This window comes from Arachis ipaensis, chromosome B4 (genome assembly GCF_059453495.1).
Source record: "Arachis ipaensis isolate K30076 ecotype BB chromosome B4, ASM5945349v1, whole genome shotgun sequence".
NCBI classification, from domain to species: domain Eukaryota; kingdom Viridiplantae; phylum Streptophyta; class Magnoliopsida; order Fabales; family Fabaceae; genus Arachis; species Arachis ipaensis.
In genome coordinates, this window is record NC_142439.1 from 146422414 (window position 1) to 146440318 (window position 17905).

Sequence of the window (17905 nt, forward strand, 5' to 3'; positions counted from 1 at the left end):
ATTAACAATATAATTTATTTCTCCTTTTTCTATTATTCTCTTCATAATCTTTGTCCTTGATGTTAAAATGTCACGACCATTTAGTTTTATTATTATATTCTATACTTCTAATTTTATCTTTTTTCGTGAATAAACAAATTAAGAGACTCTTTAAAACTTTTTAAATTAAGTGTTAAAAACTTATTTAAATTACATTTTTATATTTTTGTTTATCTTTACTTTTTCACTTAATTTATTTGTTGGTAAAAGGATCAAACAATAAGTTTTAGCTAGAAATAGTATATATTATAAATACAAAAAAAGAAAAGAATATGTAGCACTTAAATAAATATGATGTAGATAGCTAAATATAATACAAATAAAATAAAATAAAGAATAAATGACCTTATGACCATTCGTATCCATAAAAGATGAAAACACTGACATATGTACCCACACTAGATCGAAACTAAACTTGTACCACGCAAGATGCCTTTCGTATGACAAAAGTACTCTACGTGGCACTCCAACCTTCCAAAGACAGGGTACTTTTGTTACATGGAAGACATCTTGCGTTAGTACATATGTCAGCGTTTTCATCTTTCATGGGTACAAATGGTCATTTATTCATAAAATAAAAAAGAACCAGCCTTAGCTTTCAGAATGATCATGGAAAATAATTCAAGCTTCAACAAAAGTACACAACAAAGAACCAATCAGACTATGATCTCACATTGATGTATTATAGAATATGAGTCACCACTGCTTAGCATGCTTCTATTTAATGGAAGCCAAGGATTGAAGTTGTAGAGGAAGGTCTTCCACTGCACCACCTTTGATGATCAAACGACTAAGACTTGGCATTGCACCTTCATCTTGTATCCACCTCTCAACCTTCACTTCCTTCATCTGAAGCATTTGAAGCGCCGGGAACTCTCCGGCCACACAATGAATACCATCCCCTGTTGATCCTCTTCTCAGTTTCAAAATTCTCAGATTCCGGAGTTTCCCCAGAGCTTTAAAGTCCAATTCCTTGAAGTCTACCAAGGTAATCTTCTCAATGTTTGATGGAAAAAACGTTGACTTAAATCCATTTGCACTGAATGGATTAAAGAGATCACCTCTTATTTTGAGTGTGCATAGTTTGCTAAGGTGGTTCATGCTAAGTGATGAAAGATTGGCAGCACCTGTAGAAGATTGCTGGAAGTTTGGATAGAAACATAAACCCAGCTTCTTTAAGTTAGGGAAGCTTCCATTGTTGTTAAGCATTGATATAGTTTCTGAATAGAGAGGTACTTCACAAAGGGTTTGAAGGTTGGACATTCTTTCATTGTTTGTTACTCTAGACATCTGAGAAATCTCTTTGATTCTCAAGTTGAAATGCCTCAACCGCTTCAACTTCCATATCTTGATTGGGATGGAGACCACCCAGTCACAACTTAAATGCAGTGTTTCTAGATTCCTAAGGTTGGATATAGAATCTAAAATATTTTCAGCAGATCTAGAATCTGTTTTTATCTTCAAGTACCTTAGATGGATCATCAGCTTCAAGCCACTAGGTGGCAAATCCAACAACACTTTGTTGAGGTGTAGAACACGGGCCAACTTGAAGCTTTTCCTGAACTGTTTACATCCTTTTGATTCATCATCCCAGGTAAGCTCTTCTCCAAAGAGGAACAAGGAATGTGTGTGAAAGTGGTTGTTTTTGTTTGGTGAGGATGAGAATTGTGTGCTGTGGTGGAAAGACATCTTTCTAGAGTTGGATTTGTTGATGTCCAACTCTCTGTGTATCTCTATGAATTTACTTGCTTTGCTCTCAGATACGCAAAGATCGCGAAGAAGATCATGAATTCGACATGTTTTTACGCCCCCATCGCTCCTCTTGCTTGCCACTTGCACCAGACTACGATCAACCAACTCTTCTAAGTAATACTCTGCAATGTCTTCCAGTGCTAATGTATCTGATGTTCCAGTTTCTGGAATTTGTATAAAACCTTCAGCTACCCATAACTGGATAAGGTTTCTTGCAGGGATCTCATAATCTTCAGGATAGATTGCAAAGTATAAAAAGCAAGACTTCAATTTTTGAGGCAAACTGTCATAGCTAAGTTTTAGTATGTCCATCACCACCACAGTGTTGTTGTCACGAACACGAAGCCAATGTTCTTTGATTCTTGACCACTCTCTAAGAGACTTTTCCTTCTTGGAAACATGCCCAGCTAGCACCACAATAGCAAGAGGTAAGCCACTACAGCTTTCAACAATTGACATGCCTAAATCTTTTAGATCAGGTGGACAATCTTCTTCTCCTCTAAACACTTTCTTGGAGAAAAGTTCCCAGCTTTGTTCTTCAGTGAGAAATGGAAGGAAGTAAGGAGGCATTGTTCCCATATAAGCAGCTACCTCTCCAATTCGACTCGTTATCAAGATTCTGCTACCATTATTGTCATCTGGAAAAGCTCCTTTTACATCATCCCACACTTCTGTTTTCCAAATATCATCAAGCACAATTAAGTACTTCTTCCCATTCAAGCACTCTCTTAGATGCTCCTTCAGTTCCTCTTCACTTTCTTCATTAGATTTCCATGTTGACAAACACCGAATAAGGCTCAACAATAACTCTTTAGCTCTATACTCATTAGACACATAACCCCATGCACGAAATGGATACTTCTCCTTCACCTTCTTACTATTGTAGATCTTCCTAGCAAGGGTAGTCTTTCCCAAACCACCCATACCAATTATGGAAGCTATTTGAAGCCGTGAATCTGTCTTCAAGAGTTTCTTAATGACAGTATCAGACTCATGAACCAATCCAACCACATCTTCTTCCTCCACATCCCTTCTCCTCTTCCGGAGTGCCTCCGTGGCAGCTGGGGTAGCTTCTCCACCACACTGGAACTCACCTTCTCCAATGCCATACTTGTCCCTGTTGCTGTATATCTCAGAAATGGATCTCTTGATATTCTCAATCTCAGCATCCACATTATGAAGCATCATAGCTTGGCCAACACAATGGAACATCTTCCCCAGGATGCTTCTGCTTCTGTGGAGGCTAACATTGGCGACGTAGTTGTCAACAACATCTTCAGCTTCATAGGCAACATCTCTAATCTGGTTCACAACTTCCTTAACTATGTTGTTGTTGCGCTTCCCCTCTGAACTCTTGAGGAAGATGTCTATGAACTTGAGCTCGCTGATGAGGGACTTGACTTTTCCCTCCACACCGGACAGCAGCTTCGCTTCATCAACAAGCAGCTGTGACAAGTTCTGAATCAGGAAGGAAACGACACCATCTGCCATTAATTATCTGAACTCTCTCTCTCTTCAACCAAGTCAACGCTGTTTCAGAGTGAAGAAGATCAGAGGGGATAGATACATACATACATTACAAGTAATAAAAATGATGAGAATAATTATTGTTGAGGAGTGTGTGCACCTGCTACTTTACCAAATTGTTTCGAGTTTCCAAGAAACTGCACTCGTTAAGTTGATAACTTCGTCAACATGGAGGTAGGTGGAGACTGGGATCCACACTTAAAATTGTGTTCTATTTATTTTGACATAGTAGATACTGGATAGTGTAATACTCTTCTCTTCCTAAATTACTAGCCGGTGCATTGCGAAAAAAATTAAAAAAAAAAAGGGGGGAGTTTATTTTTAAGTTTTAATTTTAAAAAAAATGTTATCTACTCACTAAATATAGCCACCAAATGAGTTAGTACGTAATAAATACATTTGTTGTTTAGTTTATTTTTAGAGTTCAAATGGTATTATTTTTTAATTACATCTGTTTTTTAAAATACTTATTTATACAGCTAATATAAAATTAAAGTGAGATCCGTACAATATACAAAAAAAAATAAATTATTTATATTATATAATGTATTTTAATAAGTGTTATATAATGTATTTTAACATGTTAAATTTCTCAAAATAAAATATATTCATACGTTCAAACATAAAAAATATATCGGTTCCGCTACGTTACCAACAGCATATCTGCCAACTTCTGCCAATTCTTATTTATAATTGTATTTCACGGAAGTGTGTTCGTGGATGTGTCTAATAAAAATGTCTTTTTTATAGCTGTGTTTAATAGAAGTGTCTTTATAGATATATTTTCTGGATATGTCTCTTTATATATGTATTTAAAATATATTAATTATTAGACACATCCACCAACACACTTCCATAAAACACAATTATAAATAAGAGTTGGCAGAAGTTGCCAGATAATATGTTGGTACCCTAGACTTTTCCAAAATATATTAATCCGTCCATCTTCTTTTATAACACGTCAATACTCAATACACGTCAACTTTGTTTCAAAATCTGAATCTATTTAAAGTCAAAATAGTAATTTACTCTATTTCTTTTTTCTAAATAAAATACCTCCTAATTACAATTTATAATTTGAAAATACGTCCTTTTCATTTTACTAATAAATCCAGGCCCAGTTTCCAGATAATTTTTCCCTTTGTAGTCAAATAAAAAAGTATCATACGCGGTAGCAGTATGCACTATACCATCATAGATCATACTTAAATATTTACAATATCATTAGAAATTCGAAGCCTGATACCTGGTAGCAGCATAACGCTTAAGAAAATTCAACAGAAACCTGATTCAAAGTCATGACAAACAAATCAAAATCTGTTTCAGTTCTCGTGTGTACACTGACTACACTGGGAAATTATAACTACAATTTAAAAAAGACGAAAAATAAAAATGACAGCAGATTTCAGATAGCCAACGGACACACTATATAATAAGGAGGATCAAAGAGACTTGGATTTACAAAACTCCAAATCTAACAAAGCTACACAGAAGGAAAACGACATCCAGCACCAAAAAAAATAAGCCCGGCACCCTTTTTCCTCCGGATATAATACACATACTGAAGCCCTTCTTTCCCCTCATATACTGTTGAAGGAAAGGGAAAAGATAAATAATGAAAAGAATATTGGCAGAAAAGCTACCAAAAAATAAAAATCATCAAAACAATGACCCATTTTTACTGTTGCAGCATAATTCTCCCAACCTTCTCAATAAAACCAGCAAGGCTTGGGAAGAGACATGGTACAAAAGCTAAGCTATTGTTGCTGTTTTTCAGCATCCACGCCAGTTCCCTTCTCGCTAAGGAGAGAAGACTGCTCGGATTGGTCAATTGGTGGCTCTAGTGTTGAGTCATCTGCGGTCGATGCCGAACCCGAGTCCGAATTTGAATCAACGAAGAGGCAAACTGCAGCACAATCATCAACCTTGCACAAAGGGAACTTCATCCTCCATGCTTTAACAGCTGACTCCACCAGTGATCGAGCCGCAGAAGGGCGTGGAGCAGATGCCACGATGTCCACAACCTCTTCATTTGATAAAACATCCCATATCTGCCAAAAGGAATCAACACGAGTTTATTAAACAGTTAAAGTATTTCATACACAATCCCCTGATACAGCAAATATTACATCACCCGCAACACACACACACACACACACACACACATATATATATATAAGAAGCTTCTGTTAACATTCTAGAAGTTCCAGTTCCAAAGGGGGAAGAAATAACATGAGGTGAATCTAAATGCAATCAACTATGAACCATATTTAGTTCATGCAAATTATTCAACGATAATACCAGCATGAGAACACTATTTTAAGTCAATTTCAATCCATTATTGTTAATCTTGAAAGGTATTCAGTTTCAACAAATGTGCAGTTCTTAGAAGATAGTACATCACAAGAAAAAGAGCCTCCAACATCCTTACCCCATCTGTTGCTAATACAACAAATTCATCATTCTCAGTAAGGCGATGATATGACACATCTGGAACTGAAATCAGTCCAAAGTCCTTCAAGCAAAAATCTCCAAAAGCCCTTGCCATAGCAAGACCAGGGAAATCAGAGTTAGGCAGCCAAACTCGAGCAACATCCGGTTCATTCTGAAGGGGAAAGACCCTTCCTTTACGAAGCCTGATTCGCTCTTCTTCCCCTAAGCAGGAAATAGAAAACCACATCAGACGTCAATATCCACATAGATAAGCCAAACTGACCTATGTATGGTAACAAATTCCCAGTAACCACATTATTAAACCATCCATTGAAAATATAGTTTCACCAGTCATGTATATATCCCCTTTTACTCCATAACAATTCATCTAAAGGTTAACCAAAGATATATATATATATATATATATATATATATAGGAGCGGGAAAAGAGAAACACATTGATGGTCCGGATAAATAAAGCAACAAAATAAAAGAAAAAGTAAGGCTTCAAAACTGTAAACAAGATAGTTAGACTTCACGTAGGATTTGTTCTATAGAGGTGCACGTTAAAAACGGATTCTATTTCAAAATGCAAAACGAAATGTGTGATGAATATAGCCAAGTTTCTGAACGGAAATAATATCTCAAAGCTTAGTATTCTGCTGTTAGCATATTAAATGATCCAGAGAAGGGCTAAAAAGATAGGTCAAACAACTTGCAACTTAGAAAATGTTGGATCATTTATTTGATCCACTCAGGTGGGCATGGCTTACTGCTATAGAGCATAAGTGGTAAATGCTACATAACATTATTTAACAGTGATTTTACAGGGTATGTTGTTCAGCAGTCAGGAATAATAAAGGAAATAGTCAAAGGTGTTCCATTTTCAGATTAAACAGCAATAACATAAGGAGCACACACAGAGATATGAAAAGGAGAAAGAGAGGGACAGAAGAGACTAGATACATACTGGGAAGATTTGGCTTGAGGTCAATTGTCAATTGAACAGCAATAAGATTATCATCATGATCTCGGGTACCCAATATAGCTCTGGAGTCCCCAACATTTCCAATAACAAGGTCCTTGCCCTAGAAAACATACGGGGTAACAATTATATATAAAACAAATTAAAGTATTATCAATTGAACATTGTTATAATTTATATTGCTTACCTGCTTAACCAAGGTAACAGCTGTAGTCCCGCTGCAAAAGCAATCAATATCAGGATGCAGTTTCAGTTCCTTATCCATAATCTTAGAAGCCTTCAAAAAGGATTCTTTTAATGTCAAGATAGTATCTGTTCCATCAGGCTCATGATCAGTCAATCTAGGTTTCTCATCAACCAGTCTAAACCCAATCTCTTCAGATTTGTAACTTCCTGCGGCACTGCCCTGATCACTCAGCCCATCTGTACTCTTGCGGTGGAAATCCCATTGAGCGCTAAGTTTTAAAGGGAAAGAATCCCTGACTTTCCTTGCAACCCTATGGCCATAAGGTCCATGACCATCAAAAACACCACAAAAAATGGTGTCCTCCTTTGAACAGAAGTTCTGCAAAAAGGAAAATGATAATAGTTAACATTTTATTTAATATAAGATAAAGAAAGAACTATCAAATACATAAACAAGAATAGTTAATTTTCAAACTTACAAAAACTAGACCGTCTACTTCAATTTGATTATTATTCTAATATACAGCTTTTGCACTTTCAAAACCAGTGGAATTCGGTGGAATGGTAATTACTTTTTTATTTAGTTATGTTGATATAGGATTAGGTTCATGCTGAGTCATATGCATGAGAACTTAATTGCCATTTATTTTAAATATATAAATGGCAATTCCATGTTAAAGTATCGCAAAACACGAGCAGTACTGAAGCTAATAGAAAATGGAACTAACCTCCCAAACAAGCATAGCATCTTGGTTGATCCCTTTTCTACCTTGCTTGCAGTACATAGATGCAACATCGCTGGACCCATTCAGGTGCATTCTCCCAGGCACTTTGTAATCAAAGGAAGGGGAACCCTTCAACCTCCTCTTCTTCCCACCATCCATATTGGTGTCTGGCTGGATTGGAAGAAGGGGAGGAGAGTGACCACCAGCCTCTGAGATGCATGACCCCATCCCCAGTGCCCTCACGATGTTCAAGAAACACTCAAAACCCGCCAAACACTCAGAATCAGAACCCCTGGCTTCACCAACAAGATCCGTTCCATACCGGTTTAGAACCTCCACAGCCTGCCACAATCATAACCAACATCACAAAAAAATGAAAAAGTAAACAAATAAATAACTATCATCAAATAACTAATGCGTGTTTCAGCTTTCTCATCATCACCATTTCAGAAAAGACAAAATCACAAGCCTAGTGTTTGTTTGGGTTAACTATATTTTGAGGTCAAATCAGCTTTGTCATCATCATTTCAGACAAAAACAACACAAATCACAACGACCTATTTGGATTAGCTTTCTCTGAATACATTCAAACCAGCTTATTCATAAATCATCATTTCAGAAAAATAACACAATTCAAAGGTCCATTATGTGTTTAGATCAGCTTCTTTTTCAGTTTTTCTTCAAAACCAGCTCATAGTAATAAACCTCTTTAAATAGCAACAGAGATTCAGATTCATAAGAAACAGTACCTGAGTCATGATTGCAACAAAATCCCGATTCGATCGAATTCCTTTATCAAAAATCAGTAAAACACAAATCAAATGCCTATTCAAGCCTATATAACAGTAACCTCCGCGTAAATCAGCTCGCGGAACGCGTCAAAGCAAAATCACACGAAAAAAACAAAGCTGAAAAATAAAGACGATCGCGAGACCGCAGAAGAATCAAGCTTCCCGATCCAGCATTTCTCCAAATTCCTTCGCATCAAAAGTGAAGAATCCCTTCGAATCCTCACGGAAATCGAGGAATCAATGAGAGAACAAAAGATTTAGGAACAAAAAAACTCGGAGAAATGAGAAAACGAAGAAACGAGTCCTCGCTCTGAAAAATCGTTGAGAGCAACGATACCGTCACGCGCGGGTGCGTCACCGGCGTCTCGTGAATTCGATGAAAGCCGTTGATGTTTTGAGCTGTGACTATACTTTTTTTCTTTTCTTTTCTTTTCTTTTTCATTTATTTTTCAACCACACAAAATATATATATGTGTGGATGGAAACAAAAGTAGTGGATCAGAACGACAACGTGGAACAATAATTAATTACACTTAAAATATTATTTTATAAAGAACGTGAAATGTGTACGGTTTTCAGGTGGTGACACGTGGCTTGGACGGTGTGGATGGATCTGGGGGTTTTACTGTTTTAGGTAGTGACAGTACCTAATAAGAAAAATGATTATTTCATGCTAGTTTCAAATGCAGTATATTTTTTATTTTTCAATGTTTTGAACGAGTAAAATTTTTTATATAATTATTTAATAAAAAATGCTATTTGTACACTAAAATCAGCCACCAATGTATTTGTGTATAAATACATGTGTGATTTAATTTTTTCAATATTTTATACTGGTGACTAATTTTGGTGGCTGATTTTGGTATACACATAGCATAATCCTTATTTAATAATCCACATTATATTATATGTATACTAAAAGTTAAAAGTTAAATAGTTATTATGTTGGAATACTATATATATTTTCAATAGTGCTACTACTTGTAAAAAAATAAGCTATTAATCGATTATTATGTATTTGATCATTTATAATTTTTTTATTATATTATTTTAAATAAATTTAATTATTTATTTATTTTTAATTTGATTATTTTATTATGACAGTTTTAGTTATTTTAATGATTATTTTTAGTTAAAAAATGTGAATTAATGAGTATAAAGATACACAATTATATAGTAGCTAATTTAGTAACTAAATTTTAGTATATATATAATATTTTTATCTTAAAATATGTAAAATAACAAATATAAATATACTTAAATATATTTTGAGTAATTTCTTTTATATTGATAACCATCAAATAAATTTATAATAATTACTGTTTTTTCATTCAAGGGGTAATTAATATTTGAGTGTGAATTATTTTAATTTTTATAGATAAATTGTTTTTATATTTATTAGTTATAAAAATCATTACTACCACTAGAATATTACACGAGTGTACCTAAAGGCCAAAACGATTATTAGCCTTTCTATGACAATCAAATCAATTAATCAACCAATAATCTTGATTATGCTATATTATACAATGTATGTATTATACACAACCAGCCATCAGAAGTTGTTGTACTTATCTCAAATACGATACTTAATTAATTAATATAGTATTCCCATTTTTGAAGTAGTACTCCTTTTAATTAATTGATTCTATATTTGATTGATTGTTATTGTTATTATTATTACTTTATTAGTTTATAAGTTGGTGTTAGACGAAGCAATACTATGTATACACGCACAAGCTTCAAACGTAGATTGTTTGTACAAGTAGTAGAGAGGAGGCTCGTGATATAATCAATTAAAAGGCTGCCTTTGTTTCAAAAAATAGATAACAGGACAAAATAAGATATTGATGGACAAAAACACAAAATTTTATGTTTTTGTATTTTGTTTGGTGATAAATTAGAATAAATTATAAAAATTTAATTTATTCTCATTTTTTTTATTCAAAAAATTTGAGATGAAAAATATAATAATAAAAAATATAATTATGAAAAATTAACAAAAATAATAAAAGAAAAATAAAAAATAAGTTGTGTCTCTTGTTAGTGTCTCCGTGTCTTTTCTGTCATGATGGACACAAAATACACTAATTCAGTGTCTCTAAACACATTATCTCTGTCCATGTCTCCTCTACCAAACACAATTTTATGTCTATGTGTCCCTGTCTCACTGTAAACAAACGCAGTCTTAGTTCTTCCTAATAATTATATCAGAATTTTAAAAAATGTATGATTAAAACGTAAAAGTATAACTACTAAATAGAGTCTCAAAAATATTTAGTAATAAAAAAATATTAGTCAAAATTTGTTAAAATTTATTATTTTAATTTTATTTAATGTATTTTTTAATAAATAAATATTAAATAAAATAAATTTAAACTGTTTAAAATAAATATTCGATATTTTATTATTTACACTCACTATAAGAAATTACCATAATAGTAATTAATTTTAGCGACCGAAAAAATTAGTTTACTAATAGCGACTAATTTAGCGACTAATATAAGATTTATAGGACCAAAAAAATTTTGATCGCTCAATTTCATTTAGCAACCGATTTGGCGACCAATAATATTTTTCTTCGATCAAAATGAAGTTGGTCGCTAAAACTAGTCGTTATTTTTTAGTTTAGCGACTGATTTAGCAATCAAAACAAAAAATTTTGTCTTTAGTTCTTTTGGTCACAAAATCAGTCGTTATTTTTAATTTAGTGACCGATTTAGCAATCAATAAGAAAATAGACTAAAACTAGTTGGTCGCTAATTCGATCTCTATGCTAAGTTAGCGATCGATTTTAGCGACCAATTATAAAATGTTGTTTTAAAGATGTTGGTTGCTAAATCGGTCGCTATTTCTAAATTTAGATTTTTAAATCAAACATCAGTGACTAATTTAATAATTGAGAAGTTGATCGCTATTTAACAACCAATTTTTTTATTGACCAATTTAACGACAAAAAAAGTGTTCACTATTTAATGACAGATTTTATTAACAACCAATATCATTTAGTAATAATTTTATAGCATCGATTAAAAATTGGTCACTGTTATTAGCGATTGAAATTAGTCTCTATTTTTAAATTAGCGACTACCAAAATCAATCACTAAATTAATCGCAAAAGATTTAGCATATTTCTCGATAATTTCTTGTAGTACCTAAAGTTCTCAAACTCAATCTTAGAAAGTAAATAAATCGTGCTACCAATTTTTTTTTTCCCATTTAATTGGGGATAAGATTTAGGGAAAGGAATTCTTTTTGTCATCTTTCAGAATACCTTTTAAACAGAATCGAAAACATTAGTTATTGCACAAAATATAATATTTATAATATTAAAACCTTTCATTTTTTCTATAAGCAAAAAAATTGTTCTTAAACATAGACACCCGCACCCCGAAAAAAAAGAAGGTTGAAAGTGGATACCATATTTTAAATTAAAAAATTCGTACATAACGTTATTGTAATGAGATTATTTAAGTAATTAAACTTCATTTGGATGGTATATTCAATATGTAAGGTATGAAGTAACTAAGGATAGAAGAAAATGAAACTTTCATATTTTATTACGGTTTCAATAGTCTAGCTTTGTATTTTACTATTTTTCGTTATCAACGAATTCTTAACGGTATATTCCATATCATAAAAATTATAATAAAGTATCGTTTTTGTTCCTAATATTTGGGGTAAGTCTTAAAGTTGTTCCTAACGTTTCAATCGTTCTATTTAAGTTCCCCAACGTTTCAAAATTGACTCAATGTTGTGCTGCCGTTAGGAATCCGTTAACAGAATTGACGGCAGGACAAAATTGAGACGATTTTGAAACGTTAGGGACTTAAATAGGACGAAAATGTTGGGGACAAAAACGATACATAGAAATAAATTTAAATTTTATCCTTCAATAATATTAATTTTTTACTATACATAGTATTCAATTATTTTTTAATCACATCTAAATAAATTACACTTAATCATATTACTTTCATTCTAAATAAATTAATTTTTTTTATAATTTTATTCTTAAAGATTTTTAGTTATCAAAAATGTTTGTGAAATGACTAGTATATAAACTTGAGGAAAAGAAAAAAATAATATATATACAATAAAATATAAATTATACCTTTTATCTCTAATGTATCAAAATTTTTTAAAATAAAAGTAATGTGATTAAGTGTAATTTACTTAGATATAATTAAAAATAAGTGAATATTATATATATTAAAAAATTGATGTTATTGAAAGATAAAATTAAATTAAAATTTATTTTTATATATCGTTTTTGTCCCCAACATTTTCGTCCTATTTAAGTCCCTAACGTTTTAAAATCGTCTCAATTTTGTCCCACCGTCAATTTTGTTAACGGATCCTTAACGGTAGGATAATATTGAGTCAATTTTAAAATATTAGGAACTTAAATAGCACAATTGAAATGTTAGGGACAACTTTAAGACTTATCTCAAACATTAAAGACAAAAATGATATTTTACTCTAAAAATTGATTGCCAATTACTTGCTTTGCTAACTTATTCGTGATTTAAGAAAATGAAACTTTCATATTTTATTACCAGTTCGATTGACACATTTATATTTTCTAGCATAATGATTGACAACGCAAATTTTCAATTATTTTGTGCTGGTTTCTTTCTTTACGCAGCCGTTAATAGAGATCATCATTGGTTATTTGATTTCAAAGAGAATAATAATTAAAAAAAATTATTGAATTGAATTATTCCTGAAAGTATTTATCTGGAAAATATGTAATAAAATACAAAGAATGATTGAAAAGGTAAAAACAGTAAAACATGCACCACCTACTTCGTATACATTATTCATCAACGTTCTATTCTGGTGTGCCCATAATAAATAAATAAATAAAAAATAAGAGCATCCTCTAGTTTCTAGATTCTTCAACTCTTCATCACCGTTTGAATGGTTTTTTATTTTAGATACACGTGATAAAGAAAAAACTGCTCGGGACAGAGAGTCAAACATAGTGGACCATATCTATGAAGTGTATAATTACCGGATGATTTTAATCTTAAAAATAATAATAACAATAATTTGTCTCCTAAGATCATGGTTTCAAGATGAAAGAACCAAAGAATTGAGTTTAACAAAAATTAAAATCGATTGGATTGAAATTTGAAAGTACGCATAAATTAAGAGGTTCAAAATTTTAAACACGGGCACAAGTAGTGGAATTCTATAAAATGGCTCCATAGGATGAATTGGCAAATATGAGAAAAAAAATTATTATAAAAATATATATATAATTATTAAAGGAAACAAAATTGCAATTCACAATTTTTTGTTAGAGTAATGTTACGCATCCCAGTCCTTTTATGAGTCGAAATTCAACCAAGTTTTTTTGGTGACTGAAATTCAACCAAGTTAAACAATAAGATTTAAAATAATAATAATAGACAGAACTAATTTTTGTTATGTTAAACTAACTTAATTAAACTTAATTAATAAAAAAATTTGAATGTATAATATTATTCTTTTTGTTGTGTCAAAATCACTGTTGATGATTTTTAGGTATACTCAATATCTTCGTAAAGCAGAATTTTTTATTTCATTATTGATGAAGAAAGCGAGATTTACAAAGATATTAGAAAAAATAGTGTTTAACGGGGTTTGGGACGTGTTTTTCGAGAAGCACAATACGCAAAGTGCGTATTTCCCTGACAATATGCAGAACGCGTATTGTGTGTATGGTCGACACGCGTCGAACCCTGCAAATGTGTAAATAAAGTGAAGGTGAATAATTACTTTCTCTCTTTCCAATTTGCATGCACTCTGAGAGACACAACCACAGTTTCACATACTCGGTTTCCTTTCTTTTTACTCTTCAATACTTCTTTAGTTCTATCCTTCCATACTTCCTCCTGCACGAGACTTTCATCTTCATTTGCCAAACATTTTTTTTCTTCAAAAATTAATAAGTAAGTTATTTTAATATTACTAATATAATTAGTAGATTAGTTGTGCATTTTTTTTAATCTGAAATAGAAATAATGTGATAATAATATGTATAGTTATTTAAATTGAATAGTGTTTTTTTATTAATAGTAAAAAAAATACATAAATAAAGATTACACTTTTATTATGTATTTAGATGAATGATGTTGATGTTAATTAGTGATTAATATTAAATATATTTTAAATTTAAATAAAATTTTTTATTTAAGTTATTTAAATCTAAAAATAAAATATAATTGTGATTTTAATTTATATTTTAAAAAGTTTAAATTTAAATAGATATTTAAATATATTTTAGTTTTAATTTTATATTAATATTTGAATTTAAATATATTTTGAATATATATATATATATATATATATATATATATATATATATATATATATATATATAAGTAAATTTGACGTTACTATATATATTTCAGGTTTGTTTATATAATTACATTTAAATTTAAACATATTTAAATATGTATTTAAATTTGACTTTAAATTTATTTTAGTTTTAATTATATTAAATTTGAATTTAAATATATTTTAAATTTAAATCTGACTTTAAATATATTTTGGTTTTAATTAAACATTTAAATTTAAATTTGAATAAAATTTAAATACATAAAAATACATATTTATAATTTAAAATTAAATATTTTTTTAATTAAATACATATTTAAATGTCTCTAATACCGATTCTCTTTTTATAGTGCTTCAATTATAATTTTTATTTAACGGCAATACACAATCTGTGAATTCACAATATGCAGTTTGTGTATTCATAATACGTAGACTGCGTATTATCACTTTAATATTAAATAACACAATACACTTTCTGCGTATTATTATATAAATATTAAAAAAAATAGAATCCGTCATTTACGTATTATCTTCATGAATATGTCCGCCAAAATTTATTCCTGACAATTCACTCTTTGCAAATTATACTACCGTACAAATTTTGCAAAACACCCTCACTTTGAATATTAAGGCATTACACCAAATCTTTTGCAATAACTAAAAAAATAACCACATAAAGCATGCTCTATCCTATTTTGGAGTAAATCATTCTTATTGGACACAAAAAAAATAATTAGTGGAACTAAGAATTTAAATATGGTCAATTTTATAGTATCTATCACTTAATATCTATATTTTATCTAATTTATCTTTTATAATAAATTTTAAAATTTATTAATTTTTATATTTTTAAAATAAATATTAACTATTTTACTTTTATTGGCAATTAAACACTAAAAGGCATCATAACATTTAAATATATATCAAGCAAAAGGGTTTGTGTAGGGCTATAGGCAACTTTAAACAACAAATCTAAGGGCAAGTTACTTAAATAAATAGAATAGAGAAAATATTTACTCAAATGTACAAAACTGGTTCTTGTTACCTGCATGTGCAAAAAGCCATTTCTATGTAATCCGTGGCAACCCACCACGGTTTCAAAACGTGCATAAACCGTGGCAGGTCCCAACGGATTATGGCCAAAAGATATAGAGTGTAAACCGTGGTAGGTCACCACGGTTTACTAAGGAGAGATGGCGTGCATAAACCGTGGAGAGTCACCACGGTTTATGAAGAAACTTGTTTGCACATAAAACCTTGTGGGTCACCACGGTTTATGTGTGGTAAATAATGACCAGAAAACCTTGTTAATTTTATGTCCAAGAGACACAACTTATTTTTTATTTTTTTTATTATTCTTGTTAATTTTTTATAATTATATTTTTTATTATTATATTTTTTATCTCAAATTTTTTTAATGAAAAAAATGAGAATAAATTAGATTTTCATAATTTGTTTAAGTTTATCACCAAGCAGAATTACAAGAACACAAAATTTTGTGTCTCTGTCCATCAGTGTCTTGTCCTATCCTATTTTCAGTGTCTTATTCTATTTTGTTGTTGAAAACAAAGGCAGCCTAATAAATACACACTATATAGTACATTTTATAAAGAAAAAAAAATCATCTATTTCTATTGAATATTTATAATAAAATTTTTTCGTTCTCTTTATGTATTATTGACTAATATATACTATAAAATTTTTACATGTATTATCAATTATTTTTTTATTATGTTTATCCCTATTTTTCATTTTACACTATATTTAAATATTTATTATACTATAAAAAATATTAATGAACATAATAAAATAATTACTTATTAATAATTTTTAGAGTACTCATTAATATTCTTATAATATAATAAATATTTTTTATTTTAAATTTAACAAATACTAATGTATCAATATACACTTATATGTGAATTTATTAAATCTATATAAAAGATTTAATCAATAAGCATGTTAATGAATATTAATATACCAATATTAACAAGTAATTATTTTATTGTACTCATTAATATGTTATAGTGTAATGAATCTTTATTTTATAAATGAAAAAATAAAGATGAATATAATGAGAGAGGTCACCTTAAGCTTAAACGAACTTTTGACTAGTTTTTATAAGTTCGCCTAAGATTTTGAAAACTTCATAAAAATTCAAAATAAAAAATAAAAACACAGATTCCAAACATTAATGTTTGTGTAATTTATTTTTAAAAATATTTTTTTATTTTATAATAGAAAAAAATCCAAAAATTTCATGATGTTTATTATTGGAGTCTAATTTTTTTTTAATTTATTTTACATAAAAAATTTTAAATATTTTAAATTTATTAAATTTCATCATTTTAAATTAAATATTAATTTTTATTTTTTAGTAAATAGACATCAATTTTTTAAGCACTATAAAAATCATTTTCTTAATATTATCTGATTTTTTTTTCTATTATACTCTTTCTATTATAAAAAACTGTTGTTGATAAGACATAATTTAAGATTCTGCTCATAAATTTATTGTGCTAATAAATTCATTTTCTATTGGACATAAAATTAACAAGGTTTTCTGGCCATTATTTATCACACATAAACCGTGGTGACCCACGAGGTTTTATGTGCAAACAAGTTTCTTTATAAACCGTGGAGTCTCCACGGTTTATGCACGTCATCTCTCCTTAGTAAACCGTGGTGACCTACCACGGTTTACACTCTATATCTTTTGGCCATAATCCGTTGGGACCTGTCACGGTTTATGCACGTTTTGAAACCGTGGTGGGTTGCCACGGATTACATAGAAATGGCTTTTTGCACATGCAGGTAATAAGAACCAGTTTTGCACATTTGGGTAAATATTTTTTCTATTCTATTTATTTAAGTAACTTGCCCCAAATCTAATATCTTTTGTAATTAAAGCCTTAAGATTTAGGAATAGACAATGGATCATTATTGAGTGGAAAATAGGAAATGGGATCCTAAAGTCATACTAACAACTAACAGGCATGCATTTATGGAAATAAAAAGACCGTACGACAATAGACAAGGTTACTTGTCGGTGTGTTAAGTGTAGCTGGAATTGGTCCCTAACGTGTAAGATTAGACATTTTTCTTACTCACATTAATGAATTAACACTCAAAATCTTGTA

General features: G+C 30.3%; 2 protein-coding genes across 5 annotated transcripts; both read right to left on the bottom strand.

Annotated features, from left to right (window-relative positions):
* Positions 1–302: 302 nt before the first annotated feature.
* Positions 303–4134, bottom strand: LOC107635590 (disease resistance protein RPP13-like). 2 transcript variants are annotated; one of them, XM_021122203.2, is made up of 2 exons: positions 3431–4134; positions 303–3321 (listed from the first exon to the last, which is right to left on the bottom strand). In XM_021122203.2, exon 2 carries the CDS (start codon positions 3280–3282, stop codon positions 757–759), a length of 2526 nt encoding a protein of 841 aa, XP_020977862.1. In that variant the 5' UTR covers positions 3283–3321; positions 3431–4134; the 3' UTR covers positions 303–756. The 2 variants fall into 2 exon arrangements, with proteins under 2 accessions (XP_020977862.1, XP_016194584.1); XM_016339098.3 differs by having other exon boundaries at positions 3419–4134.
* A 457-nt stretch (positions 4135–4591) lies between these two features.
* Positions 4592–8933, bottom strand: LOC107635591 (putative protein phosphatase 2C 33). Of its 3 annotated transcripts, XM_016339101.3 has the most exons (7): positions 8776–8933; positions 8397–8437; positions 7651–7989; positions 6924–7301; positions 6722–6839; positions 5750–5973; positions 4592–5369 (listed from the first exon to the last, which is right to left on the bottom strand). In XM_016339101.3, exons 2-7 carry the CDS (start codon positions 8403–8405, stop codon positions 5076–5078), a joined length of 1362 nt encoding a protein of 453 aa, XP_016194587.1. In that variant the 5' UTR covers positions 8406–8437; positions 8776–8933; the 3' UTR covers positions 4592–5075. The 3 variants fall into 3 exon arrangements, with proteins under 3 accessions (XP_016194587.1, XP_088340095.1, XP_088340094.1); XM_088483969.1 differs by lacking the exon at positions 8397–8437 and having other exon boundaries at positions 8776–8880; XM_088483968.1 differs by lacking the exon at positions 8776–8933 and having other exon boundaries at positions 8397–8659.
* Positions 8934–17905: the final 8972 nt, after the last annotated feature.

Excerpts from the sequence above, each read along its gene's own strand:
- LOC107635590 (XM_021122203.2), bottom strand. The coding sequence starts at position 3,282 with ATGGCAGATGGTGTCGTTTCCTTCCTGATTCAGAACTTGTCACAGCTG.
- LOC107635591 (XM_088483969.1), bottom strand. The coding sequence starts at position 8,880 with ATGAAAAAGAAAAGAAAAGAAAAGAAAAAAAGTATAGTCACAGCTCAA. Across the intron at positions 7,990-8,775 it reads TGACGCACCCGCGCGTGACG|GCTGTGGAGGTTCTAAACCG; the intron begins GTATCGTTGCTC and ends TGATTGTGGCAG. Across the intron at positions 7,302-7,650 it reads ATGCTATGCTTGTTTGGGAG|AACTTCTGTTCAAAGGAGGA; the intron begins GTTAGTTCCATT and ends TCCTTTTTGCAG.